At 42.0% G+C, this 22,771-nt stretch overlaps 1 protein-coding gene across 1 annotated transcript in view; it reads right to left on the bottom strand.

The window, feature by feature from the left end:
- Positions 1-20,477: 20,477 nt before the first annotated feature.
- Positions 20,478-22,771, bottom strand: part of LOC145401168 (nephrin-like) — a 101,672-nt gene continuing 99,378 nt past the window's right edge. The window contains exon 24 of the mRNA XM_080273489.1: positions 20,478-22,160. Coding sequence (XP_080129615.1) covers positions 20,620-22,160 — 1,541 coding nt within the window. The 3' untranslated portion in view covers positions 20,478-20,619. The remainder of the gene's footprint in view (positions 22,161-22,771) is intronic.

The raw sequence follows: 22,771 nt of genomic DNA, 5'->3' as shown, positions 1-22,771 counted from the left end.
CTTTGAAAGAAGTGAAGTCACTGAATGTACAGTGAGGCTGGATGAGGAGGAAATGGAAAATGTAAGTTTGTTTAAGTACTTGGGTAGTATGATGAGTGAAGATAGAAGTTTAGAGGGTGAAGTGCTTGAAAGGGTACAACAGGGAAGAAAGATTGCTGATTCTTTTAAAAGTTATAACGAACAGGGAAGCGAGCATGGAAGTGCAAATGAGTCATCTGAGAGAAGCATGTGAAGTTATGTGGAGAGACAGACCAACAAATGAGGAAGTGAAGCAGCACTGTGGTGTGGATGTGACAGAAAGCATCAGGAGAATTACATTGAGGTGGTTTGGTCATGTGGAGAGGATGGAGAGCAAGAGACTTATGAGGAGAGTGTATGCATGTGAGGTGGAGGGGGGGAGAGGGAAGGGGAGGCCAAGGATGAAATGGAGGGATGGAGTGGAGAGGTATATGAGGGAGGGGAGTTTGAGCTGGGAGCAAGGCAGTGAAGTGGCATTGGCTTGGGTGACATGGAGGCGATTTGTTTGTGGCCACCCCTTACATTGAGGCATCTGGCAATAGGTAGTTAGACAGTAATTACTTTTAGCAGAACGAAGAATAGACTTAAAACAATGCCAGGCAGAAACATAAAAAAGATGAGATTCAGGTGGGTTTGTTCTGGTACTTTTTGTATGCCTTCTCCTTGTTGTGGACAGCATTAGAACAAGCATGATTAAACCAAGGTTTCTTTGCATTAGTCAAAAGATAAGAGAAAGGAAATGTTGCTTCCATACTACTGAGCACATGCCGTGGTTTGAGAATTCTGTGAGTTAGCAATAGCTAGCCTTATGGGGAAAATTAATTTTGGGTCTCTCATCTCCACAATGTTGTCCCCCCCTTAACCCCAAGCCTACATCAAACTGGTCACCAACAAACACTAACAGCCTGGAAAAGAAATAAGTAAAGCATATATAATGGGAATGAACAATATTGTAAGATTCTTTGATGACATGACTTGAATGGATGGGGGAGGAGGTAGGGGTTCTGAGGCTTCAGGTGGACTATGGCCTCTTAGCACAAGGCAATTGTTCTGCCATCTCATTGCCACTTCTTTCTCATCAACCTCCCTCAGGAACCCCTCAAAGTCCAGTGTGGAGATAATGGAAGCAGTGTCATTGTTGCCCTCAGCTGCCTCCGTGTCATCATAGGAGTAATCAATTTGTTGAAATTAATTCTTTACCAAGTGGGTGCCGCCTTTCCATATTTCCTAATGAAATGAGTCTTTCACAGGTTACTTGTTATTATTCTTGGATTACTACAGGTGCTGGGCATTTTTATAAACTTACCTCTGAAAGGTATATATGAGAATTTAGAATGTGTAATACACTGACACATCCAGTCGGAGCAGTGGTTGGTAAACAACGCGGCCAGTTGGAGAGATCGTCGGTAAACACTGCCACAGGTGACCTGCCCACTTCATTAAATACCCCCAGATAGATATAGTTTGTTTTTCTCCACTCAATTTTTGCAGTCATAATTCAACAGTTAACTATCTGTGTTGTATATGTACCAAAATTGCTTAACTTGAGATCATGAGTGTGTTAAAATATAGGTGAAATCACTGCACCTGTTTGGTAAAGAATTACCTCTTTGAGTTTGTAATGATGGGCAACTTTGGTCCTTTTTCTCACCACTGTCAGTCCTCCTTATTACATTTAGCTTTTGGATGTAAGTTAACGTTGGCTTCCTCTTCCCCTTCCTCAGAGAAGTTGTAGGTTTAGGAGGGTTCCAATCAGCCATGGTAACATTAGGCAGGCAGAGGAAGCATAGGGGAAAAAAAAAATCCTCTCGTAAACCACACCAGACCCACACACTAACAATGGACAATGCACTGAGTTGGGCACGGGGTGTTAAGCATGTGTGTCCTTCATGCTTGGCGTAGGAGAGAAGCACTGTGATTGGCATGTAGTAAGTGCTATGCTTCAATAGGATTGGTTTAGCAATTGCCGTGCTTGACTACGATTGATTTACACCCAGCTAGACGCACGGACTTGAGGTAATGAGGGCATATATTACATGTGGCATAAGAAGAGCGTCATTTTTTAGGCTGCATCCACAAATTTTGTTAATTTCCGTGAGTTACTGATGTTACAAACTGTTGCATGATGTTGCCTTGTATTATGAATCTTCTCATAATGATTGCACAAATTAGAAGATTCCACTGTAGATTGAAGAAGAATGCTTAAGCCCTCAGTGTGAAGTGTAATAGATAGGGCCTTTGAGGTTGGTTGGGAAACCCAGAATATTTGCTTGAGTTCTGTGAACTCTCCTTTCAATACCAAACAAATCTGCTGCCACTGTTTTTGATGCTTTTCATAAAAGAGTTGATATCCTCTCATTCTAATATCTGACTGATGGTTATAGAAGTAAAATAATGATTATCTTTAAATCTCTGTATTTGGAACTTAAACACATAGTTATAATGCACAGGGTTACCTGCAGTCCCAAGCACCACAGTGATCCTGGTTCTTCGTGACCATTTTTCCATCACCAGCTTCATTGTTTTTGATGTTGCTCAACCTCAGTGTGCCTGGCCAGCAGACCTGTCAACCACAAATAAGCAGCTGCCCAAGTGGAGTCATTGCAAAAGTTCCCTACGCTGTTGATGTTGTGTTTGTGTCTTGGTGCGGTATATGCTGTGCAGTGCACCATTATATATGTTATATTGTATGAATCTATTCTACAAACGGGACACGTGGCACATGAGATTCTACCAAACCCAAATCTAAGCTGGTAACCCAGGAGGGCTGGGTGATTCCCTGAACTTATCAGCTCTGTTTAAGAATACTGTAACAATGATCGTTTTCTGTCTGCTGGAAACAGCAGTTTCCAGGAGATAGAAAATATCAAAAGGAAACATCTGATAGAAAGGATAATAATATGGGAAACAGAGCAATGAAAAAAAAATATTACGGGGTAAGGAAAGGTAGAAATCCCTAGGATTTGGAAAGGTGAAATCGGAAACATTGACCAAGCATTTGATAACGCTATGGCTTCAGTAATATTTTCAAGGCTTGAACAAATTTGTTAAACTTAAGGGACAGAAAGAGGGACACAGGAGAAAGTATGGACTGTCCATTCAGCAAAGGGGAATTAGAAAATATAGAACACTTTATTTGCGGATGATTCTGTGTTGTTGAGTGAAGACGAAGGAGAGCTGCAAGGCTTGGTGATGAGTTTGGGAGAGTGTGTAAGAAACGGAATCTAAAGGTGAATGTAGGGAAGAGTAAAGTGATGGTCTTTGAGTGAGGTGAAGTCAGTGAATGTACAGCGAGATTGGATGGTGAGGAATTGGAATATGTGAGTACGTTTAAGTACTTGGGTAGTGTGATGAGTAAGGATGGAGGTTTGGAGGGTGAAGTGCTTGAAAGGGTACAGCAGGGAAGAAAGGTTGCTGGTTCCTTGAAAGCAGTGATAAGAAGCAGGGAAGTGAGCATGGAAGTGAAAAAGTTACTACATGACAGTACAGTATTGTGATACCAACTCTAACATATGGAAGTGAAGCTTGGACATTGCTGGAAGGACACAAGTCAAGAGTGAGAGCAGTGGAAATGAGTTATTTAAGAGGAGCCTGTGGAGTCACATGGAGAGACAGGCTGACAAATGAGGATATAAAGGAGCATTGTGGTGTGGATGTGGATGTGATAGGAAGCGTTAGGAGGAATACACTGAGGTGGTTTGACCATGTGGAGAGGATGGAGGGTGAAAGACTGACGAAGAGAGTGTATGTGAGTGAGGTGAAGGGAGGAAGAGGGAGGGGGAGGCCGAGGATGAGATGGAGGGATGGGGTGGAGAGGTATATGAGAGAGGGGTGTGTGAGTTGGGAGCGGGGCAGTGAAATGGTGGGAACAGGGCGACGTGGAGGTGATTTGTTTGTGGCCACCCCGAATGGGATTGGGGCATCTGGCAGTAGATAGATAGATAGAAAGAATATGGGAACATGAGAATTAAAATTAAAAGTTACAAAATCCATACATAGGTGATAAAAATGAAAGGTAGGAAATATACAAGTAATCCCTCTAATATCCGAACGCCCAATATCCGAACATCCCCACTAACCGGACATAATCATCCTGGGATCCAATATTCCCAAAATGGGCCAAAAACTGCAAAAAATTGGAAAAAATCTGACTTTTTTCCCTCCCGTAATTTGAAATTGCCGCGTGGCGCCGAACAGCTGTTACACCATGGTCCCTTCACCCCTTCCTTCCTCCCCCTCCCCCCTCCCCTGTCAGGTTTGCCATTTGGTATTTTTCATTACCAAGTGTGGGTCAATTTGGTAATGAAAAATTCGTTTGGTAATGAATCAGAATAATGCATTACCAAATGGATTTTTCACATGTATGAGGATACACAGGATGGAGATGGTGGATTGTTTGCTCTCTCTGATTAATCTGCTACCCTACATAGCGTGAAAATAATCGACATGCTGTTAATTAATTATAAGGAGAGTGATTACATGTATTTCCACTTGTATATATAATTAGTGAAGAATAAATGCTAGCTTTACGAATTTGGTAATGAAAAGTTAAATTTGGTAATGAAAGTTGAGGAGATTGGTAATGTGGCCATTGCGATCTGGCAACTCTGGTACCCCGCCATAATCAACAGTCACAGCCAAACTCCGATCGAGAGCAAATGCTCATTGCAGTGCAAGCCACAGGTGCTTGTTTTTTGTGAATAAACAGTGAATAAACTGCAATACCTCGCCATTAGAACACACGGGAATTTACAGTGTTGTGCAGTGTTAAGAAATTAGAATTTAGAGTGCACAGGATTAACTGTGGACTGCAAACTGGCGGTTCAAACCGGTCCAGGAGCCAGGGACTTGTAAGTACCCAGAATGATTAATATTGTATAAACTCACCTCGAAAACCTCATTTTATGGTTCTTTTGCATTTATTTCAGTCTTTTATATCCCTTATTGGTGTGATTTGGGTCTTAAATAGGTGCAATGCATGTCCAGAGGGAGTTTTTCTGAGTTAGGGTCCATAAGTATAAGTCCAGGAGGCTGGGGCCCAATATCCGGACAGGATCACTATCCGGACATGCCTTTGGCTCTATGACGTCGGATATTGGAGGGATTACTGTTTATAAGAAGCAATGGATGTGATCAATAGTTTTTGGAAAAAAAAGGAGCTCAGTTGTCAATAAAATGCCTAAAGGCAAATATGTCGACACTGAACAGGAATGGGGATGCTATTGAAAAGGCAATACCTCAATCTACAACCAAACTGAGCTGAACTGTACCTCTGATGGGTGAATGTTGGGAGGGAGGGCTTTCAGTATAGTGTTCTGATCAAGGTGTTGTGTTCCCTTGCATGTGTATGTAGGTATTTCTTCATTACTAGTGTTGGGTATGAGCTTAGTTGTGTTGTGAGAGTCTGTCAATGGTAATGATAGGTGTGTTGCATATTAGCACTGGCTGCCTTGTAGAACTGTATGCCTCTCATATCAAGATATTTTGTAACAAGGAAAGCTTTAATTTCTAAGTGTAGTAAGTTGTGGGAGTAGTACTGATTGGTGAAGCCAGTGATGTTGCATAAAGCATTGTTCTTTATGGTCTACGAGGTGTTGTACTGAGTGTTAGATAGGATTAGGGCTTATGCCAGGTAGGCATATGTTATCACTGATGTGATGATTATACAATATTATATGTAGAGTAGGGAGAGTGTTTGTTTTTGTTGCCCCAAAGTATGTTTGGTGTTGTATATTTTGGTGATTAGTTTTATCAAGGGATGGCATGACAGGCTTAATAATACCTCCTTTTAGTGTTTGTTTGTTTAGGTTGCAGGTCTTACTGAGTTGATGCCATCAGATATGTGTTGTGCAAGGTTGGTTAGTAAGATGTTTGTGAAGTATAGTACTCAAAGGCCAAGGAGCAAGAGGGACATGAGGTGTGTCGCTGTTAGGAATTAGGCATTAATTTATCTTGTAAGTGTTATGGGCCTAGACAAATAAGAGTGTATTGGATCTTTGTTTGATTTAAGCATAGTGATGATTGTTCCATGTGTCCGAATACTGTATTGGGAATGCTACAAAGTTCATGTGAGTAGTTACTGATGTTTGTGAGGGCCTGGATGCTATGTGCTCCTAAATTTTTCAGCCATAGGTTACTTGATTCTGTGTAGTAGTAGTAGTAGTTGTTCCCTAGGCAATCTGGCCGAACAGCCCCAAGTCCCTTAGGAAGGCCATGGCCGAGACCGGGCTTTCCCACAGAGCTCTCAGAGAGTGTATGTTGTGTTGTTGGCGTAGGTGATTGTGTGCAATGCAGTCTTCCATAATGTGCTTAATGGTATGGGGTGCTGTGTTGCATCCTGGACAGGCATCAGCGACGGAGTCATCCAGCCTCTTCTGGTAGCTTAACCCTGGAATATTAGCATTGTCAGCATCACGTGCCTACTAGTGATGTCCGGAATCCCGGACAAACTTTTGGGGTAGAAATATACATATAGGAATGGTACAGTTTATTTTTTAAAAATTTCGCTTGAATTAGATGCTAATCTTAACTCTAGGAACTATGAACTAAATGTATTTAACTAAAACAACATTATAAAAAAAAAAAAAAGAAAATGTGTAAAAATGACAAACAGTGCTACATCCTTGTAATCTTTTCACACTGCCAGCCACAGTGTTGCCTGATGGTGATGTCTTGTGCCACACACGCAGTCCAGACGTCCCCCGATATGCTCCAGCCTCCCTAGACAAAATTCTACATTTTACAGTATATGTTTCGTAGGCACACTCACAAGGTCCTATTTTAATAGCGTTGTACGGAATACCAGACAATTGGCTACAGCAAATGAGAAAAAAATGGGAGCAATACGAACACACCTCACACACACAGGACAGAGTACAAACTGAAATGTCATGGCAGCTGAGCGCCATAGGCCTTGGAGCGTCTCCTCCACAATGCAAAGTAGGCCTAAATTTGGAATCCCGGACGACGCTACTGAACTAGGGTTAAGAGGGCTGGATGGTGCTCACATCTCAGCCTGGCCAGGTGGACCCTGTCCTCACGAGGAAGATAGGATTCAGAAGGGTGGATGTCAGGAGGCCGTGCATGCAGCTGTGTGTTGTCTTTAAGTGACTGAATGGAGCGGCAAGTGATCTGAGTGTGGATATGCTTCTGGAAGCTGGTCTGAGGTGGGCAAGGGGGTAGAGATGACAGTATTTGTGTATGGTATTGTGTGCTGGGTGTTGTTTTGATGTTCCTTGATGTGGGTGGATGTGCTGATATGTACTGTAGTGGATGTTGTGGGTTTGTGGAGGCTGTTGCAAGAAACTGGGTGCCTCTCATGTCTAGGTGATCCTTGACTTTTAGGACTTTGGTTTCTTGATGTAGGTGGTCTGTGGGTGTAGTAGCTGTGCAGCCTGTGATTATTTTTAGGGCCTTGCTCTGTATGTGTTATAGTGTGTTTTGATGAGGTTAGAAGCCCAGGCAGGGCTTGCATAATTCATCACTGAATGTATGTATTGTTTGTATACTGTGGTGGTAGTTTCTTTGTTGTGTCTGAATGTTGTATGGGCAAGTGACCTCAAAGCATTGAGTCTTGGTGTTATTTTATTTTTAATATTTGTGATGTGTTGTTTAAATGACATTGATGTATTGTATGTTACACCAAGGATTTTGTGTGTGTGTGTGTGTGTGTGTGGTAGGGGAGTGTTGTTTATGGTGAGGTGTGGGATGTGACTGTGTTCTGCTGTCTAGTTTGTGAGAAGGGTCACTGTAGATTTGGCTGGGGCTATTTTGGGCCTGTTTGTGGTGAACCATTCATGTAGTGTGTTGAGGTAAGGTTGAATGATGTGTGCAGCTGTGTTTGCATTTTGGTGCATACATGTAAGTGTTATATCATCTGCATAGGAAGCTATGTGCATCTGTGGTGTGTGGGGTGTGGATACGTCATGCATGTATAGGTTGAAGAGTGTAGGGGACAAAACAGATCCTTGGGGGACACTGTTTGTGAAGTTTCTGATGTTAGAAGACTGACCGGCAAATGTTACGTGTGCACATCTGCCTGCTAAGTAGTTTGCCAGCCATCTTTTTGTGTTATTGTGCATGTTTTTGTTGAGTATTTTGTTTGTGAGGTTGTGGCGGTGGATGGGATCGAAAGCTTTGCTAATGTTGCTAATGTCTAGTGTGATTAGAAGTGTTCTGTGTGGTGGCCTAGCTGAATCCATGCCATCGAAAACTATCTGTGTAAGGTCTGTAAGAAGGGTGTTTGTGGAGTGTAGTGGCCTAAAGCCATGTTGTGACTGGGCTAGGGGAATGTGAGGTGTGACTAGTTGTAGTACCAGTTGTTCAGTGACTTTAGAGCGGGTGCAGAGGAGTGTGATGGGGCGAATGGAGGAGGGTAACGTGGGGTCTTTGTTGGGTTTAGGGATAATAATGATGTTGCCATGCTTCCAGATGTTGGGTATTATGTTGTGTGAGTAGCTGTAGTTTGATATGTTGGTGAGTGCTTGTATGCCTTGTGGTCCTAGGTGTTTAAGGTGAATGTTGCTTATGTTGTCTGGTCCACAGGCAGATGAGTGCTTGAGGTTGTTAATGATGTGCTTCATCTGGTTGTAAGTGAAAGGTGACTAGTCTGGGTCTGTGGGGAACTGTCTCTTATGTCGGATGATACGTCGGTCTTCGGGATGGGGGTTTAGATGGCTGACTTGTGAAAAGTGATTGATGAGAGTGTTTGCCTGTTGTTTGCTTGAGGGTATGGTGTCTGTTGTTGTGATGGAAGCGTGTGATTGTTTGGTGTTGCTGTTGGAAAGTGTGATGCTGTTTAGTGTTTTGTAGAGTTTGCTGATGTTTGTTTTGTGGTCAAGTGTTTGGAGGTAATTTTTCCAGTTTAGTGTTTGCTGTTCTGATATTTTATTGTTTATTTGAGTGTTGAGTTCTTGTATTCGTTGTACGGTGTCTTGTGCATGGGGTGTTGGGGAGTGTCGCAGTGTGTCCCGTTGACTGATGAGGCCTTGAATTTCTGGTGTGAAGTTGGGGTTGTGTCTCTTTCTGTTGCCTCTAGGGATGTGTCTTTTGTCTGTATAATTGTATTGAAAGTGTGCACAGTGGTGTTGATGTTTGTGATGGGTGTACTGTCTAGCGTTTCGAAATGTTCTGTTTCAGTTACAAAGGCCTCTCAGTTGGCTCTCTTATAATTAGTGTATGTGTGTTTGTGGCCAGCTGGGGTGATTCTGGTTTTAGTAGTGATGATGATTGGGAGGTGATCAGAACCTAGGGTTTTGACCACTCTCCATGATGTAGTGGGGGTGAGGTTTGGGGAGCAGAAGATGATGTCTGGAGATGATGGGAGGAAGAGGGCTTGGTGTGGGATATGGGTATGTTGGTCTAGATTGTTCAGTATGAAAAGATGATCTGTCTGGGATTGTAGTACCAGCCCTCTGTCTGTGTCAGGGTTGTTGACATGCCAGATCAACGACTAGGCGTTGAAATCACCACCCAGGATGATGTTGGGTATGTTAGTGATGTGGTGTATCTGTGGGGAGTAATTGTGTGGTACTGTGGGGGACGATTGGGGGGAATGTATGTGTTAGCGATTGTTATGTGTGATTTGTTACCAGTGCGTATTTTAAATGGTTGTATTTCTGTTGTGGTGTCATGTGGGGGGAGAAATGACTTTGTGTGTACACTGGTATATGCAAAGTTGATAGATTTGTGTACCAGGGTGATGAGTCCACCGCCATCGCCGTTGGCCCGGTCTTGTCAAATCATGGTGAAGTTATGAAATGTCGATGTTTTCTGTGCTCTGTGTAGTTTTGTTTCTTTTAAGATGGCAATATGTATGTTCTGTTGTTTGATGAATTGCGTGAGTTTTTGTTTTTTGGTGTTTATGTCATCTATGTTTAACTGAAGGATGTTTATGTTGTGTGTGTGATGTGTGTTGGCTGCTGCAGCACGGGGGGAGGTGGTGTGGGTTGAGGGGAAGGGGTAGGAGGAGGTTATGATGGAGGTAAGGGTTGAGGTGGATTAGGATGTGTTGGAATTGGAGGAGTTGGGAGACTGGATGGTGTGGGAAGGGTCGGTGGATTTGGCTGTGTAGGTGTGAAGGAAGTAGGAGTTGGATTGGAAAGGTGGTTGGTGGGTGGGGGGAAGGAGCATAAGGAGCAGGTCCAGGTGTTTGTGTAATGTTTTCTGGATGCAAGTGTTGTGCAGGTGTAATGGGTCCAGTTCTTGCAGGAATTGCACTGAACTGAACCCTTTGTCTGTTGGCTCGACGTGATAGATTTTGAGCATGTTGGACATATGTATTTGTTGGTGGGTCCTGGATTGCTCTCAATGTCCCCGGCTAGAAGTCATCGAAAAATGACAGTCGGGGAGTCATTTCTTGGTGTAGAAAAAATGGTGGTGTTGTGCGTGTTGTGTTGGGAGATGTGGTACTTGCCCGGGCAACCGAAGCCACTCCCAGGTACTCGAGCCCCGTGAGGGGCCGGGGAGGTTTGCAGTGGTTTGGACCCCATGCTGTCCTCCTCTTCTCTTCGACAGCCTCTGGGGGGTAGACCCCATGACGAAGACGCCACCGCTCCAGGTCTACTTGATTCTGTTCAGCCCTGTGCATGCAGAATTCTTTGTTTTCTTGGTGGTGTTGTGTGTCTCTTCTGGAGTGAAGTGGGTTTCACTGTTATCAGGTGGAAAGGACTGCCTATGCAGGGAAGATTTCACACTCAGAATGTGTTGGTATAAGGGTGCCTTTGTGTTTTCTTCATAGTTTGCAAGTATGTCTGCCTGTAAGAATGCATGACCACACACAGGTGAGCATGTTCTACAGTGTGATGTTACTTCATGTCGCTAATATACTGTATATACAACTTGCCAACCATCATGACAAGAAGAGCTTAAATTCACAACCACCCACACTGCAATAGGATGAGGTGTGTGATTCTAAAAAAAGAAACATCATACATGTGTGCCTGCCACACATCTTTTAGACCTGTATAGCAAGGTGGGATCAAGCCCCACACAGATGAGGGTGCTTATTGTACAATGTTATCATAACTTGTTTACATATATAGAACTTGTCAATCATTGTAATGGAAGGAGCTAAATTCACTACCACTCATACTGCAATAGGTCAGGGTGAGTGGATCTGAAAGGAAAAATGTCATAATTACATGACAGCTATACATCTTTTAAACCTGAAGGGGCAAGGTGGATTCGAGCCCCACACAGGTGAGGGTGCAGTACAATGTTATTACAACCTGTCATTAATATATGTACAGTATATACATCAAGGGATGTGTTGGATATTGGAGGTGATGGCAGCATGGGTCTTGGAGGTGCTTGTTTGTTCTTTAGGTGTTATTATTGTTGCTTAACCCTAGTCTGTCTTGCCAAGCAAACTTGTTGACTACAGGTGAACAACTGCTTTAATAAGGCTATCATGCAAGTACAGTACAGTATGTACATCTTTCAGGGGACCAGAACTCTTGTGGTAGACAGCACCTCACCAAGGTTGTACTAGGATCCCTCCCCAGGGCAAGGTGCAGGGACATGTGAGGAAGTTCTCCTGGTTGGACACTGCAGCTGCTTTGCTCCATCAAGGATTCATAGCACAACCTCATGTAGTTTCCTCATCAATGCCTTTTGATTTAGTAGTACTGTTAAGTATTATATAGAGCTAAGAAGGTTCTATGGAGTGGCTAGAAGGTTTTACACAGGCTTTCCAGTGCTAATATGTTGTCAGTTTTTGTGTTTTATTGCTGGAGCCTTGTGATGGTGTCTTGTATGTGTGTGTGTGCAAGGCGTGAGTCGTGTTTGGGTGAGCCACATTTTATGTTGATCAGTCTGTAGTGTAAAGTTTGGTTTGTAGTGTCATGTTGCCTTGTGAATATGGTGTCTGTCTGCATTAAGTATGATGTTCAGTTTCATAATATCCCTGTCAGTATTAGTGATGGGTATGATTTTTTAGTGTGCTGATGTGTTGTTCTGCTTCTTGGGTTAGTTTTGTTCAGTCTGCTTTCTTGTTTGCCGAAGTGATGTGTGACCACTCTGGTTTGGAATGTATTCCTATAGTGATAATGACAGGGAGTTAATTTGATGGGAGTTTAGGTTTTGTCTGCCAGGTGATGGCAAGTGAAAGTGGGTGAATAGAATGTAATATCTGGGGAAGAAAGGGTGTGATGTGCTTGACATGGGATGTAAGTATATTGTGAGGCATCATTGAAAATGTACATGTTGAGTTGTGATGCAATCTCGAGGCTCATTATTTTTTTTGTTTGCGTTCATACCAAGCCACGTTTTTAGTGTTAAAGTCCCAAGCAGTGATGTAATTAGGTGTCTGTGATAAGGTGAAAAGCTGGGAGGTGTCTTGCACTGGTACAGCATGGGTGTTGCAAAATGTGAATGTTAAAAAAAAGAAAAAAGATTTATTGTTTGTGACCCGAGTTGATGTTGAGTGACTGTATTTCTAATGTGGTGTCTTTCTGGAAAATTGATTGTGTTATCCATATTATGTTTTTGTAGAGGACGTATGTGTGAATGGAAATGATGAGGCCTCCTCCATGGCCATCAGTTCTGTCTGTGCCAGTGTGTGAGGCATGTGAACTTTGTTTCTTGTAGGAATGCAGTGTATGTGATGTGTTTGTGAAGAAAGTCTTCAGTTTCTGGTATCTGGGAACAGAAGCCATTGACATATAGTTATTAATATTGTATACTGGAGACAGTGTGCATCTAGTGTGAGTCTGTGTTATATATAGGTGTGGTGTTTCTGTGCAGGGGTTAAGGTGTGGTGTCAGCGGTTGTGCGAGTCGGGAGGTTGCTGGAAGGGCTGGAGGAGTTGTGTTTGGTGTGACATGAGTGTTTGTGGGTGTGTTGCACCTGTCACAAGCCTGCTTGCTGTGGAGTTGTCTGATATGTGTAGTGCATGTGGTGTGGATCCATTCTCTGCAAGAATTGCAATCAACAGATACACATGTTCATTTTGTGCTTTTGATGTATATGAAGCAAACTGGACAGATACAGTGTGTTTAGGGCCTGGGATTGCTCTCAGTGTCCCCAGAAAATGTGAGGAGGAGGGTAATGACTGCCAGAGAGTCATTTCCCTTTGTGTAAAAAGTAGTGTAGGGAGCAGCTGTCCCCAAGCAGATGGCACCCCAACAGGCTGAACAAGGTCCTCCTTGTTGGATGCAGGGCAGGCTTCATTGTTGTCTCTGGGGAGAAAGGTGCAGTAGTTGTCATCAGCATGACCTGGCTTTGTTGCAAGTGACCTGCCCTTTCAGCCCAGAGGGGATGTCTAAGCTGCTGCCATAGTTGACAGTGCCTCTTGCTGCAGCTAGGAATCAGGAAGAAAGTAGGAGTTACCACGCATCTTGCCAGCAGTATGACCACCTTACCCCTATTCCCAGGCCTCAAGCCTCAGTCCCCATTTATCTATATTATTCTCTTTTCAAAGGCCCTTATGGGTAATATGGGTAAGCCGAGAGCAAAGCATGGGGGTGAGAAAGGCTGACTGCTGGTTCACTACAGTCATCACAAAGTGCTGAACAGGAAGGCAGCTTAGTAGGAAGCCGACAAGATTGCATGGTGAAGAGTGAGGGGAGGGAAGGGAAGGGAAGGGAAAGTTCTCCAGAAGATGAAGAAGTGGTATGTATTGTCAAGTCCCTATATTTCTTTTGGCTGTGGTTGACAGAGCCCATGTGATCTGCAGTTGGTTGTCACGACATGTGAATAGAGCCTGCAAATACTGTACTTAGTGCATTAGACACATCCAGCAGCCACTCTGGGAGAGCCGGAAGTGTACAGCTGCACTAGGTCTGACTTCTCATTGTCCACCTTGTAAAACAGCTTGCTTCATGTGTTCTCATTTTCCTGGGTACTAACCACCCTCAAATCAGAATGTGAAGGATCAGTATCAGACTAAATTCATGTGTGAAATATTAATGTTTCAAAAACTGCTAGTTTCAGTAGCGCTCAACAGTAAAGAATTTTAATGTGCATGGTATAGGAGAAAAGTAGCCAGTTGATGAAATGAGCAAAAATGACATACTGTACTGATATTCAGTGTAGTTCGCTGTAGGCTACTTAAAACATGCATGATTGTTGTTTGAAGCATAATTTGTTTTTTTACTACTGTACACATAGAGTATAATGGTAGGCAGTTGACCAAGTGGGTGAAAATGGCATACGAATGTTCAGTGAGTACTCAGTGCAATTCATTTTAGGCCACCTAGAACATGCTTGACCATTATTTGAAACATAATGTAATTTTTACTATAAGTAGGGGTACTATGATTCTCACAATAACTTTGTAGCTTCTTTGTAGTGATGTTTTGTAGATCAGTTATACATTGTGGACGAGCAGTTGTTATATTTGAGTAGTTTTGTAAGTAGATAATCTTCGTTCCCTTTTTGTCATGCAATGACAGGAGAGGTAAAGATTAGTATGGGACTATTTTTATTTGTCTTGGAAATATTAACAAAGTCTCTCACACAGGAGTGAAATAGAGTCCCGCGAGCTAACCTCCCTGTCTCGCTCTCTCTCTCTCTCTCTCTTCCACCCTCTCGCCCATGTTGCTAGGCTCCTTCTCCCTACTACCTGTTGGTTCTATGGCCTGTCTCCTTCTAAGCTCTGCTTCCTAAATTCCTATTTTAGCAGGGGTCGTGTCACGTGGAATATTCTGATGTGAAGTTTCTAGAAGCCTGTGTGTGAGTATGTGTGTATGTGCGTGTATGGTCACAAGACGCTGTCGTGTGCCTATCAAGCATTCCTTGAGTTAGAGTGTGTAAGCATGTTTAGCATTGCTCGATTCTCGCAGACTTAATACCTTTCTCATCCCCTGACTTGCTGCTTCTATCTATCTGTCTGTCTATCTATCTATCTATCTATCTATCTAACTATCTATCTATCCATCATGCTATCTATTATGATTTGTATTTATAATATGGAGTCCTGACATGATTTCCAGATCCCAGGTACCAGAATAAGTTTGTGAATCTGTTTCCTTAATTACATGTACTTCTACCCTGATTACAGAAGGCTGGTACTTTACTTTTTAAGCAGTCTGTGCCAAACTTAGTGAGTTCAGTTTAACCTTGGTGTGGAAATATTAGACTCTCCTTCAAGCTTATACTATACAGTTATTTTATTATACTTCTGTTGTTGTTTTTGTCCCAGGTTCATCTGACACATGAAACTGGTGGACTGAAGGCTTAAGTTGCCCATCTCTTGCAGTCCACCATCCTCCTCACTGGGGAGAGGAATTAGTTGCAGGACATTTGTATAAGCAGGTAGTTTAGCAACATGGTTATATTGGTGCCACCACATGAAAGCATCCCTCTCCAGCACAGAAAATAATATAGTGAAAGAATCACCAACAGATAGCTTAAGGTGGACCTGTCACTGAATTTTTTCAATTTTTAAAGCAGCTCAAGATTGAGGTATACAGTAGTTTCAAATAAAGAAAGAGCTAAAATAGTAACAAGAATGATATCAAATGTGGAGTATCTTTATGCTCCATTTCTGGAATCTTTTTGTAAAAATATGACTGTTCTTGTGTTCAGTGTGCATTTTTTTTTTCCCATTAACCCGCGGCGTCCCGTCGACGTTCTTTAACGTCCACACGTTTTGTCACTGCCAATCCCATCGACGTACATAAACGCGAAAATATTGCAAGGTCCCTAATTTGCACAATTTTCAATTTTCGCGAGTCATTTTTGGTACGTATACACATGACACCTTCCTCAACAAGATGCCATGCAGGAACAATCCCTTACCCAGCATGACCTCCTTCCCCCCCCTGCATGCCATTGTCTCAGCAATTCACCTATTATCAGTGACCTGGCTAGTATAGCCATGTCATGCCACGGTACGAAATTCAGGGCCAGAGTGATTCCCCAATCAATGACAATGTGGAGGACAAACTTTACATAGCATTAGAGGAAGAAACAGTTAGAAATGATGATCAGGTAATGTGGCAAAAAAAGGTCATGTATTAGTGAGTGAAACAATGCTTATAATGCCTATATTACTGCTTGAAAACCAATATACTCTTGTACTACATATAAATTCATACCAAGTAAATAAATAAATACCGTTTATGAGTGGTGTGAAATAGTTATCCTCCCATAGAACTCGTTTTCTTTGGTGCCAGCCTGATAGAAAACCCAGTAAGGTAAGGAGGTACTCCTACCTGTAATGAGTACTTTAAACCTCAGGTGAGCGATTTCTCTATGAATTTTCGATGTTTCTCGCCAAAAGCGAAGGTTTGAGCCAAAAAATTTTTTTTCCTAAAATGGTCGGGATTGGGGGGAGTCAGTGGTGGAAAAGTGGTCGGGATGGGAAGGGTTAAATGTCTCAGCACTAGTCTTGATACAGTAGTTGTATTAGCTGTTGTTCTAAAGCTGGAATCTACTGGAATGGTTTTAATTTCAGTGTTAAATCATCAACAGAAAAATATATATTTTTTCAATGTGATGTAATATTAAAGTGAAGCAACTTGTAACCAGTGGATATATATAACTGAAATACATAAGTATAAAATTTTAGATTAGAATTAAAAAATACCAAATTTATTACCCTTCTCTTTTGAGACATGCTAGGAAGGAAGAATAAACCCTCCTTGACCACAGTCATCTTTTTAGAGGAGGCTGGAGAGAACACACATCTGGCCAAGGAGGCTGAAGCCAAGCTTGTGAACAACTCTGTTAAATGATGTAAGAGGCCGAGAAACCTCTCAAGGTTTCTATGAAATGTTGGCATTTTAAACTTTCTGCCGGTATAAGTGATTCCAACCTTAGTGGTAAGTTCCCCGGGTTGAGATTTTTATAGTCCTATACTTTACCTTCATGGTGTGAGAGATATTGGTTCACTCCACATTGTCTCTGCTTGTTTCTTTCTTTGTATGTTACCAAGCTTATAATTATTTGTTTTTAACCACATCTGTAAGTTTCACTCTTCATGGTGTCATAAATGAAAATGGGACAGTGCTGGGTGGTGGTGGGACTAGAGGAGGGCTGCTACTATGAGATACTATTGCATGTTTTTTTCTTGGGTTTGGGGGGGAGGGGGATTTGAAATGCAATTCTCAGATGGGCATAGGCTACTGGTGGCTAACACTACCATAAACAGCTGCAGCTGTGGCTTCCACTGCACAAGTTAAGCAACCTGTAATTTTAATGAGGGCAATTCATCCCTGATATTTCCTGATCCATATAGTGCAGTATCACATTGTAACCCCACATGCTCTAGGTTCACTCCTCTTGACTAACACAACCACTCAGCACAATTTATTCATGCTGAACTGCAGTAACATCATGTAATGCTGATGACTGCAGATGGAGCAGGACCACTTGCAGTAATGATTGTTTTGCACTGACTTTTGTCACATTAAACTTCCAAAATAGGCAGTGGGACACAGGGCCTCCATTTCAGCAGTAAGTTGAGGATAGCAGGGACTCTTCCTATTTGCTTAGGGCTCTCCTACTGGCCATTATTTGGAAATTTTCAAGTGAATTTCACCAATGAAGGAAGTATAATAATATATATATATATATATATATATATATATATATACACTATATATATATATATATATATATACGGTATATTTATATAGTGTGGTAGGTGGGGCGTTTACCATTCACTCACTCGATGTAGTGCTGCTTTGGGTGTCTGCCCTTTCCTTTCATCCATCCTTCCTCTTCTGTCTTTTTTTCTGCCTACGAGTGACTTTACACTCCCTCTTCTATCTTTCCATCGTTCTTTCCCCTTCCTTCTGCCTATGGATAACTACACTGAGTGACAAGCCAAATGGTTTCCTGTACACTAGGACACCATTTATTATGCTGGGTGGCAGCCATATTACCAAATTATGGCGCCTGGTAGTTTAGTGGGTAATTCAGGTGCTCCAATTGGATTAAGCCTGTGTACGAGGGGCGTTCAAAAAGTTCTGGCAACAGGATAATAAAAGCAAAATTAATAGAGTTACATATTTATTGAAGTTCACACTCCATCAGCATACTCTCCTCTAAGGTTTACACACTTCTGGAGCCGTGTCATCCACTTAACAAAGCACTCCGAGTACAGCAAGCTCGCCCCCAACGCGTGGGTTTCGTTCCTAATGTGGCGCGTTCGGCGCGAAACCGTGTAAGTTTCAACTACTCCTTATTTTACTCCCTAGATCTCCTAAACGTGGTCTTTTGCTGTTATCTGCTATTGGTAATCAATATGAAGCACTTTAAGTGGTTAGAAGGTTTATTTAATGTTATAACTAACAAATACAGTACAGTACTGCACAGCAAAACTTCAACATACACATACGTAAACACAAGGCAACATTCCGATGCTGAAACCAATCGGCGTCGGAATGTTGCCTTGTGTTTACGTATTTGTATGTTGAAGTTTTGCTGTGCAGTACTGTATTTGTGAGTTATAACATTAAATAAACCTTCTAACCATTTAAAGTGCTTCATATTGATTACCAATGGCAGATAACAGCAAAATACCACGTTTAGGGAGTCTAGGGAGCAAAATGGTTTCGGGACTATTCGCTGTCAAGCCAGTTCACCGTCACAACAATAACAAGACAACATAGACTTCAATGGATCCCCCTGAAATATAGTTATTAAAGTATTGATTAATTAATAATAAGTATATATATAAAAGTATTGATTAATTAATGAGTATAAGTATAGAATGACGGGGAATCATCCAGGGTCCGAACTGTCCTGATGGGGAATTAACATGATGACGAATTGTCTTGGAACCCACTGATCGTGTGTAGCCAGGTTAACTGGTTACAAGGCTTTATTTAATGCTTTAACTTTCTTTTAAGTGCTTTAACTTACAAGTGCATACCAGAATAGTAAATATTTAACTTACAATTACAGTACTGTGGAAAAGCAGTACAGCAAATATTTAACACAAATAAAATAGGTAATATTCTGACGCCTATCAGAAAACTGGTTATAAGACTTTTTTTCTTGAACGTTATTTAATAATACTTTGACTTGCATATATACTTACCAGAACAGTACTGTAAATATTTAACTTACAAATACAGCACTGAGGAAAAGCAGTACAGCGAATCACATCACGTGATCAAAACAAACCGTGCGTGCTGAGCTGATGTTCGAGGATTTGGCCTTTCAAAGGCCTCTCTTGAGTAAATTTATAGTTTTCGTTATGGTTCTTTAATCTTACGTTGTCTTATACGTATCCCAACACTAACCGTGTATAATTGCGAGTGCGTTCAGCAAGAACGTGTTCGGGGCGAGTTTACTGTACTCAGAAACAGGTATACTCTTCAGTTCTGAATTTATCCTCCTGGCAAGGTCCTGTTCCCTTCAAAAATTGATTCCAACAAGTTTTTCTGACAACTTAGAAAATAGCCAAAAGTCACAGGGTGCCGTCCTGATCTGGCATTGTGTGGCTTTTGGCTATTCCCTAAGTTGTCAGAAAAACTTGTTGGAATCAATTTTCGAAGGGAACAGGACCTTGCTAGGAGAATAAATTCAGAACTGAAGAGTACACCTGTTTCTGAGTACTTGGAGTACTTTGTTAAGTGATGACATGGCTCCAGAAGTGTGTAAACCTTAGAGGAGAGTATGTTGAAGGACTGTGAACTTCAATAAATGAATATCTCTATTAATTTTGATTTTAGTACCCTGTTGCCAAAGCTTTTTGAATGCCCCTTGTAGGTTTATATCCAAGAAGTGGTTGGGGTTTACTGCTCACGTAATGCCACTGAGGGATGAGTGAGGCTGGACACTCCCATCTTAAATGTCAGGACCAACTTGCCTAGCCCTGGGTTTCTATCCTTCTCTATTGGGCGACATAGGATTGGATGATGGATGGATGGAGATTTTATATATATATATATATATATATATATATATATAAAAGAATTTAGCTGGAGAAAAAAATCTCATGCCAAGGGATATGAAGATGTCCATTGCATGGCAGTCCTGCCCAAAGAATGCCATTTTTTTTTTACTTCCCATGACACCATGTCACCAAAACAGTTACGTCCTAATCTAGGTGTGGAGCTTCAACAGTCAGTCTTGGGATGCAACCAACAGACAGGAGTTACCTATGCCAGCAAGAAATTCAAAGTGCATGCAGTTTCACTGCATATCTTGGAAGAAAGTTACTCACTTTTATCAAATTTGTTCACACCCTTTATCACAGCCCCCATGATCTGAGATGTGCTCACTCCAGCTTCATCCAAACGTTGTGGTGGTTGGGAAAGGTCTAACCCTCCTTCCTTGCAGGTTTCTCCATCTCAGAATATCAAAATAGGTCTTCTTTTAAAAACAGGCAAATCCAGTTTTGCTCCCCTCGGAGCATAGAGTCTCAAAGCTAGACTACCATTATTCTAGAACATTCAAGGTTAGGAAACCAATCAATGCCTCTGGTAGCATTTGTATGATGGAAAAACCTTTGCCCATCTCCTTGATTAAACCCATAGCTTGTAGGCCCCATTGCACTCCGGCCCAAGTGCTCTGCCAGTCACACCATCAAACGTACAAACATTAACTACACTCTTTTTGGGATGTTCACATGATGGTAAGACACTATTGTACAAATAAAGGAAGTCAGTTGCTGACTAATATGTTTCCCTACAGCGATGGCCATTATTTCCCTTGACTGCCTTGCCACAGGAAATCATCAGGGAATCTAGAACGTCGTCTGTTGGTGATCGGCGAGCTTGTGGCTGCGGGGCTAATATCCTCCTGTATATTACTGTGTAAACTTATAACTGGTTGTACCATACGCTGAGTGTATGGGCCAGTCTGTATCATGTTATTCTCTCTTGTGTCCATATTTTTGGGTAGGGATACACTTATAGCAGAGGAGCCTTTCAGCATACTCTTAGAATTTTTTTGTGTTGTTGCAGTATTATTATAATGTTGTTTTTCGCCCATGATGGCAGCCTTTGAACTATAATCCTCAAGGGATCTTGAAATAGATTTTCTAAAGACCATGCTTCTACTCTGTTGCCTAGAATGTGTTGATTTAGAAGTCTGGATGTGCATAGTAGATGAAGAATGCTGGTCCTGTCCTGATGTTGACTGTCCTGTAGGAGGTAAACCAGTCATAACTGATGAGGATGGTCTTTGATGCCTTAACCTAGGTGGAGTGGGTGGAGGACGATGGTGAATCGACTTAAATGGAATTGGTGGCAGTCGTTGGGATGTATTTGGTGAACTGGATGGAGAGTATTGGCTACTAAAGTTGTGGGAAGTAGATATATGAGTTTGGATTGGTGGTGTGGATGGAGGTAGGATGTGTTGGTTAGGTGGTGTTGGAGTGCTTGGAGGCTGTGGATGGCCTGAGCTTGGAGTGTGTAGAATATGACAGTGTGCACTGGGAGGAAATACTGGTTGATGATGTAGGTGTGAACTGTTGTGTTCTCTTGAGTCTTGGGGAGACTGTTGATTATCTATAGTTGATAAGGGAGATAGAGTACTTTGGGAACTCTTGTCAGCTGCTGATGATGTGATATGTTGTTGTTTAGAATGGGAATCTGAATAATGAAATTGTTTGGGAATCTGAGAATAATGGTCTGTGTCTGTAGGAGGAGCTGAGTGATGAGGCACAGTAGAGTGTGAATTGCTATGCCTGAATTGATCTGTTGACTTGGGTGAAATGTTCAGCTGTTTTTTGACTGGTGAGGAATGTCTTGAATGCGAATTTTGAGTTCTGGTGGGTAAACCATATGATATAAAATGGTGCTTGGTAGTTTTGGGTGATGGCAATATTATTTTGTGCTGGTCATTAACTACTGATTCATGTTGCACCTCGTGGCACATGGTTGATGGTTTAGCAGACTGATACTGCCTTCTGGCTTTTACTGGGGAAGGTGCCATTAATTTATCCATGTGTTCCTTTGCTGGTGATGTGATTGATGAACTGTAATGCAATTTATTATGTGATTCAGCAGGTTGACTCTGTTGCCAGCATCTAGGTGTGAGTGAACTTGGACCATTTAATTTACCAAGTTGTAGGACTCTGCCAGTAACAGGAATGTTGTTTGGTATGGAGCTGATAGAGGAGCTTGCGTGGCGATGTGATTTGGACTTGTTGGCAGATCTTGAATATTCTTCCTGAAATGATGGTTGTGAAGTTTCTTGTGGTGATAGTGGCTGCTCATTGACAGTGCTGAATCTGTGATCTGAAGCAAAATTAGGTATATAAAACTGTTTTATAATTTTACCTGGTCACACAGTTTCTGATGTTAATTCTCTGTCTGTCTGTCTGTCTGTCTCTCCTTTTTTTTTTTTGTACTAAACCCAAACACATTGATTACAGAACCAAACAAAGAGAATCTGTCTGTCCACCTGTGTATCTGTCAGTAGTCAGATACCTTAATTCCATTAGGGGTGGCCATAAACAAATCACCTAATGTCACCCTGTCCCTTGCCATTTGGCTACCCTTCCTCCAACTCACACACCCCTCTGTCATATAGCTCTCCACTCCATCCCTCCACCTCATCATCAGTTTTCTCTTCCCCCCCTCTCCCCTTCCAACTCACTCACATACTGTACACTCTAACCCCTTAACAGCGGGGCATCACTTTCGTGACGCTCGGGCACAAAGGATCATACCGTGGGGCGTCACTTTTGTAATTCTGTGTTATTTTGAATTCACTTGGACTTTCACGTGGTGGTTTGTATCATCTGTCAGTACTGCAAGTGTCCAGCTATAGTCAGAGCTGCTAATGTCATCTGTACTCCCATCCATTATTGACAATTTAGCCATTTTTCCCCTGTCCTTTACTCCCC

This window comes from Coenobita brevimanus, chromosome 6, assembly GCF_032717465.1.
Source record: "Coenobita brevimanus isolate Jiangsu-jjx chromosome 6, ASM3271746v2, whole genome shotgun sequence".
In the NCBI taxonomy this organism is placed as follows: domain Eukaryota; kingdom Metazoa; phylum Arthropoda; class Malacostraca; order Decapoda; family Coenobitidae; genus Coenobita; species Coenobita brevimanus.
Note: the sequence above shows the minus strand (reverse complement) of the source record. Positions and strands in the feature narration are given on the sequence as shown.